The sequence below is a fragment of the Bombina bombina genome, chromosome 7, assembly GCF_027579735.1.
Source record: "Bombina bombina isolate aBomBom1 chromosome 7, aBomBom1.pri, whole genome shotgun sequence".
Lineage (NCBI taxonomy): Eukaryota > Metazoa > Chordata > Amphibia > Anura > Bombinatoridae > Bombina > Bombina bombina.
In genome coordinates this window covers 491,706,606-491,713,839 of record NC_069505.1, presented here as the reverse complement: position 1 = coordinate 491,713,839, position 7,234 = coordinate 491,706,606, and the positions used below count along the sequence as shown (strand labels likewise).

General features: G+C 39.0%; 1 protein-coding gene across 1 annotated transcript in view; it reads right to left on the bottom strand.

Moving 5' to 3' along the window:
• Positions 1 to 7,234, bottom strand: part of EHD2 (EH domain containing 2) — a 99,102-nt gene that overhangs the window by 36,866 nt on the left and 55,002 nt on the right. Inside the window, exon 3 of the mRNA XM_053721634.1 lies at positions 1,945 to 2,357. Coding sequence (XP_053577609.1) covers positions 1,945 to 2,357 — 413 coding nt within the window. The remainder of the gene's footprint in view (positions 1 to 1,944; positions 2,358 to 7,234) is intronic.

Genomic DNA, 7,234 nt, shown 5'->3' with positions numbered 1-7,234 from the left:
CTACAGGGGCACCACCTCCCTCATACCAAACACAAGTCTACAAGGGCACCACTTTCTCATATATAGAAACACGGAAATTTGGAAAGCACTTGTGCCTACGGTTGTTATTTGCCATCAAAATCTAATAAAGTGTACACTTAATTAGTTCATAGGGAAGCCTTATGCTTATCCTATGCATTAGGGAAGTCCTCAACAGTGTTTGTCTGTAACACCTCATACAGTCAACTAAACACCAGACTACAGGAGCACCCCCTCCCCATACCAAATGCCAGTCTACAGGGTCATCCCTTCCCCATATCAAACATCACTTAACACCCTAAACCATACAGCTGCTTTACCTCTGTCTCACTCTATTCTCTCTCCTCTTGTGGATGAGCAAACAGTCAGGAATGTGTTGGCTAGGGGACATACACCATTTTTTCTTCAGCCCAGCTGTCAATGATCAGAACAAGGAACAGGACTTGAACTACAGAGACACTTATTGTTTGTGAGCAGCGGCTATGTATATGTGCCCCAATGCTGAAGCTAATTTGTTCCATAGAAAATACAGTAAATATGTAAAAAATTTATAGGGTTGTAATGAAAGTGTTGTACTGATAGTTTTAGATTCAGTAAAACATTTAAAATAAATAGGAAACAATATCCTAATATAAATAGATCTGAGGAAGCAGTGAATTTATAACATCCTGCATCTCTCCGACAAGGAATATTATTTATTCCAGCAATGAGATCTGAAATCTAACATCCTACTGACTGCTCCCTGCTGTGTGTTTATATACTCGCACTCTGTGAGGGTCTGTATATATAACCTCCCCACCAGGAAAGAGATTTATATCTGTATCCTATACGCAAACATGCTACCGACAGTTGTACACTTTGGTCCTAGCAAGGACTGAGTACATAAATATGACACTGTTATTAGTGCACTTTGGTCCTAACAGGGACCGAGCCTATAAACATGTCACTCTTATCAGTGTACTTTGGTCCTAAGAGTGACTGAGCCTTAAACTTGTCACTGTCATTAGTACACGTTGGTCCTAATCGGAGCTGAACCCATAAACATGTCACTGTCATTAGTACACTTTTGCCCTAACAGGGATTGAGCCCATAAACAAGTCACTGTCATTAGTGCACTTTAGTCCTAGCAGGGACTGAGCACACAAACATGTCACTGTCATTAGTACGCTTTAGTCCTAGCAGGGATTGAGCTCATAAAAATGTCACTGTCAGTAGTGCACTTTAGTCCTAGCAGGGACTGATCACACAAACATGTCACTGTCATTAGTACACTTTAGTTCTAGCAGGGACTGAGCACATAAACATGTCACTGTCATTAGTATAGTTTAGTCCTAGCAGGGATTGAGCTCATAAACATGTCACTGTCATTAGTACACCTTGGTCCTAATCGGAGCTGAACCCATAAACATGTCACTGTCATTAACACACTTTTGCCCTGGCAGGGACTGAGCACATAAACATGTCACAGTCAATTATACACTTTTGCCCTAGCAGGGATTGAGCCCATGTCTAGATTATAAATTCCCACAGAAATAGGGCCCTCAATTCCCACTGTATTTGTCTGTAAAATTTTGTCTTTTATTGTATTGTTTCTCCGTTGTTCTTTTATCCTTGTACCCATGGGCAGTGCTACGGAATCTGTTGGCGCTTATAATATATTATAATAATAAACATGTTACTGTCATTAGTACACTTTTGCCCTAGCAGGGACTGAGCCTATGAACATGTCACTGTCAGTACAATTTGGTCCTAGCAAAGAATGAACCCATAAAGATGTCACTGCCATTAGTACACTTTGGTCCTACTAGAGACTGAGGCCATGAACATGTCACTGTCTTTTAATCAGTTTAGTCCTAGCATTTATTCAGCCCATAAACATATAACATCAATTAATACTCTTGCTTTTTTTTTTCTTGAGTTACTTACTCTAACAAGTCGAGCCCTTTTGACCAGGTCATTGAGCTTGCGTAGAGCAGAGTGTCTAGGTAGATTCTGAATGTCCTGAAATAGGTCATGTTCTTCTAGCTCGAAGAGACGTCTATTGTCTGGAATCATAAGTGGTTCTGACCAGAAGGAGCCAATGTAGACCCTCAAGACCTCAGGTGTGTTAAACACTTTTCCTAATGACCACATTAGAGCTCCGTAGACTCGCATAAGTTGCTGGGTCTCCACCATATCTGCCTTGTTGAGGACAACACGGATTTTGTCCTCATTGCCCTTTAGGGCTCTGATGGCTTCAGAAAACTCATCAGATATCTCCAACTTGTGGGCATCGAAGAGTAGGATTATCAGATCAACCCTTTCAGCAAACCACTGTAGAACAGCAGGAAAGTCATATCCTGTTGAGGACGAGACAAAAAAACAGGCATTGGTTAGATGTATGCTTTCTTTAGTTCAGGGTTATATGAATGTTTTCTAGTAAGTTGGAACATTATCATCATACAAATTATAAGTGACAGATAAGATAAGGAAAAAGTTGAATAAGAGGTGGTGAAAGTTAGGGATGTGTTAGGGGTTTATACGCTGCTGGGGTTGGAATATTAAAGAAAGATATAGCGGTAACTAAACTTGCTTTATAATTCTTCCTTACAGATACATTACTAGATGAGAATGGAAGTTGAGAAGGAATTATCTATGATATGTTGTTTGGGCCCTGAGAAATACAGAAAGGAGACTGAATGGAGAAAAAATACAAGAAGAAGCCAAGACAATGACATCTTGATAATTCTTCTAGAAACTGTAAGGTGTCAATAATGTATAGAGAGGCATGTATAGATAAAGGTTGTGGTAAAGATATAGATAAAGCAATTGACAATGGTATAATTGTATTAAAATATTTGAATGGTGATTAACATATTTTTATGGACATGGGGTGGTATATGAGAGAAAGGGGGTGCCAGAATAAAGCAAGAAAATAGAATGTACGAAAGAAGAAGATTAGAAGCAATGGAAAAATAATGGGAAAAATTGTTACATTAATAGAGAGAAATAATACAGTGAAAGAGGGCAGTGCGTTTTTGGTTGGCACATACATTAACCCATGTATTTGAATGGACAAAACAAAAAAAGAGAATCAACTTCCTGTCACTGTTTGTGATATGCTAGGCATTTACTTTCTATTAGGGTAATGTGGTATTAATCGGGTTTTATTGCATGCTCCCCCAACCTTTCTACTACCTGTGAAAGGAAGTGCCCAGATAGGACAACATGATGGGTCAGGTGTAGGACATCTCATAGCTGAGATAGGGTCATAGTCACTACAACCAGTTACACTTCCCCTTTTCTGTATGACTCCTTTTCTCCATCTCCATCACTGATTTTTTTTCTCCTTATACTCAAATCTCACTATCTACTCGCATCTCACCATTATCACTCTTTTTTTTCCTCCCAAATGGCGCAATCAAAGATGGTGGCACAGGACAATAACTAAACTTTGACTCTCTCTATACCCAGTACCTAGCCCAAAACACTTTACTATGAACGCATTGGCAGACACAAATGCACATATATATTTTATATATATTTACAGGGGCTATACAGTCATTTCCGGTACTAGTTCTTTAATTTCATGACTACCTTTTTCCTACAACTCACTATAGCCACCTTTTCATGTCACCAACACATTTTCCTGTCCCTGTCACCCTCCATGTAAGCCTTTATTACCCCATGTTCTCATGCCCACTTTCTGTCCACTGGAGAACCTGACCATTAGAGAAGGTAATAGGTAGTTGCCTTCTTAGGTGTTCATATATCCCCTAGAATTGCTATGTATATTGCAGACCACTTGGCAATAGCATCATATAAACTTATTCTATTTGCCTCATTCCACCACCCCAACTTCTCTTGATTTCACCCCCATATTTTCTTCTCTGCATCATCCCCTCTTCTTTCTCCACCATTTTCTTTATCCAGCTTTAAAATCTGCCTTCCCCCATCTCTCCCTCTCCAGAAGTCAAAGTTTCCAACAAATTTCAGCCCGCTGGCTGCCTTTTTTGGAGATTTGGATCTGCGTCAGAGGGTGTGGGAGCCTAGTGGAGAGAAGGGGGGAGCGCTACAGGAGGAGGGGGGAATCACAGTTGATCCATCAGAGACTTAAACTGGACCTGCTTATACTGTGTCGTCGTCCTCCTCCCGTATAATGTTTAAAAGAATTAGACAAGCTCATTACTAACTCAACATTTCCATGATACCATCACTTTTCTCCAGGAACACTTCCTGTTGTAGAAAAGTTAAGTGATGTGAATATGAAGGATGAGGGAGTGGTGAGAGAGAGAGGTACCAGCCAAAACCAGGAATCCCCTTCTCTGTGTCAACTCCCCCGTTCCTTACACTTCCCTGACGCATTCCACAGCTGGTCCAAACATCTGTCACATTAACAATCATTAATTATCCAAAGTATAATCACCTCCCCCCCTTTAATGTGTAGCCTAGGACCTTACTAATGAATCTGCCCTGCAGAAATGAAGTGTAAGGTGATATGGTATTTCTAAGTAAGTTTTGGATGGTCCTACTGTACCCTAACTCATTAATGCACCAAAAAACTGCAACCAGCCCAAAGTGTTCTTTTCAGTTGCATATGAAGTACCTACCTCCTCATTGTATATGTTATTTCCAAACTTCCAGCAGTGCTATGCTACCCATTTCATTGCTATTGTTCCTTAAAAGGACACTGAACCCAAATTGTTTCTTTTGTGATTCAGATAGAGCATGCAATTTCAAGAAACTTTCTAATTTACGCCTATTATAAATTTTTCTTTGTTCTCTTGCTATCTTTATTTGAAAAAGAAGGCATCTAAGCTAAGGAGCCGGCCAATTTTTGGTTTAGAACACTGGACAGCACTTGTTTATTGGTGGGTGCATTTATCAACCAATCAGCAAGAACAACCCAGGTTGTTCACCAAAAATGGGTTGGCATCTAAACTTACATTCTTGCTTTGCAAATAAAGATACCAAGAAAATGAAAAAAATTGGATAATAGGAGTAAATTAGAAAGTCGCTTAAAATGTAATGCTCTATCTGAATCACAAAAGAAAAAATTTGGGTTCAGTGTCTCTTTAAAGAGGCATTTGGCCCTAAACTGCCTACGTGCACAGTGCATAGAGAGAGGTACAGGAATGAGAAGAGAGATTTAAAGGGATAGTAAGAAGTATGATATTGTAATATATTGGTTTAGATTACAAGTGGTGTGCTACTGACCCCGCGCTAAGAATAGCACAGATCGGATATTACATGGTCAATGGTTAATGGGACAGTCTACTTAAAAAATGTTATTTTTAAGATAGATAATTCCTTTATTACACAGTCCCCAGTTTTGCATAATCAACACTGTTATAGTAATATACTTTTTACCTCTGTGATTACCTTGTATCTAAGCCTCTGCCTTATCTTAGTACTTTTTACAAAATAGCATTTTAAACATTCAGTGCTGACTCATCAATAACTCCACGGGAGTGAGTACAATATTATCTATATGGCACACATTAACTAGCATTGTCTAGCTGTGAAAAGCTAATAAAATGCACTGAGATAAGAGGCTGCCTTCAAGGGCGTAGAAATTAGCATATGAGCTTACCTAGGTTTAGCTTTGAACTAAGAATACCAATTGAACAAAGCAAATTTGATGATAAAAGAAAATTGAAAAGTTCTTTAAAATTGCATGCCCTATCCGAATCATGAAAGTTTAATTTTGAGTTTACTGTATGTATGTATATATGTATGTGTGTATGTATGTGTGTATTTATGTATGTATGTGTGTTTGTATGTGTGAGTGTATGTATATGTGTGTATGTATGTGTGTGTGTATGTGTGTGTATGTATGTACTGTATGTGTGAGTGTATGTATATGTGTGTATGTATACATACATATATATTAGTGATGCGCATTCGGATCTCTCTTGAGGATCTGATTGCGGAAGTAAGTAGCAGCTTGTGCTCTTCAGATATTTTCGTAGCCGATTTGATTCTTGTAAAAGATCCCCACACTAAGATGGGCTTGCAGAGATCTTAGTGTGGGGAACTTCAACAGGAAATTGGAATCAATCCGTTAAAAAAATATCCGAAGGGCACGAGCCGCTGCTTACTTCCGCAATCAGATCCTCAAGAGAGATCCGAATAGGCATCCCTAATATATATTACATTTAAAATACAGTTTAATACTTTGTGAAGAACATTATTTCTTTTTTTATTGTGCACGTTTGGGTTTGCGCTATAACAAAAGCCACGACCTGAGTTTTGTAGTGGGCCCATAGAAGTCCATAATTTGAGGGATTGAGCACTATCCGAACTCCAGATGTTAGCGTGCCCTAAACTTTCACTCGAGCGCTAACATTTCACTTTCATTATTTATATTGTCCCCCTTTTCCTATAATTTAACTCTAAAAATTGTTGGCTTTCTAAATTCCAACGATTTTCTATAAAGTAATAGGTGACAGTGTGTTTGAATATACATTTTCTATTTATCTCTCTCTTCTGCTGAGGATAACTATGGACAGATGTAAATCAGGCAATTAAATAGACAAACGAGGCTGTGTGAAACAGGATTATCTTTCAGGTTTTCCACACAGTCTTTGTTTGCACAGTAATGCAATGTTTGCACTGGTGAGCCTAGATAGCTATATGTTTATCTCCAGCAAAGGAGTTAAACACATAGGTAAAGTGCTGCTTTGTTTGGGCAAAGTTGTGGCGCAGGATATGGGCAGGACAGTCAGCCAATCAGGAGTGGAAGTCATATGACCCTGGCAATCACCAACTGTGTCTTGTTTAGCAGCTGCAAGGGTTGCGGTTATGGCCTTTACCTATGTGTTTAACCTCTCTGAGGAGGTTAAATACATAGTATTGTAAAGTCACTAATACAAAATGGCATGTAACAAATTAATATATGTAATTGTTACATAAGAATGTCCCTTAAAGGTCATCCTTGGACGTGTGTAATTAAAGCCCCCACATCAATTTTAAATTAACAATTTTTAGAGTCTTCTTTCTCCGTGAGAGGTTTCTTCATTCTGCTCCGATCCCTGGAGGTGCCAGGCATTCGAGTGCAAACATTTTTTTACCGCTATGTCATATCCTACGATCAGATTCTAACGGCTGTTTTTCTCATTAATGCCACAAACAATAGCAGATTTTCCACTGCCTATTGTGTGCTGATGATTATCCCTTCCTATATCTGACCTCTCTCACCCCCTCACCATATAATTCACCCTCCCCGTTCAGAGTG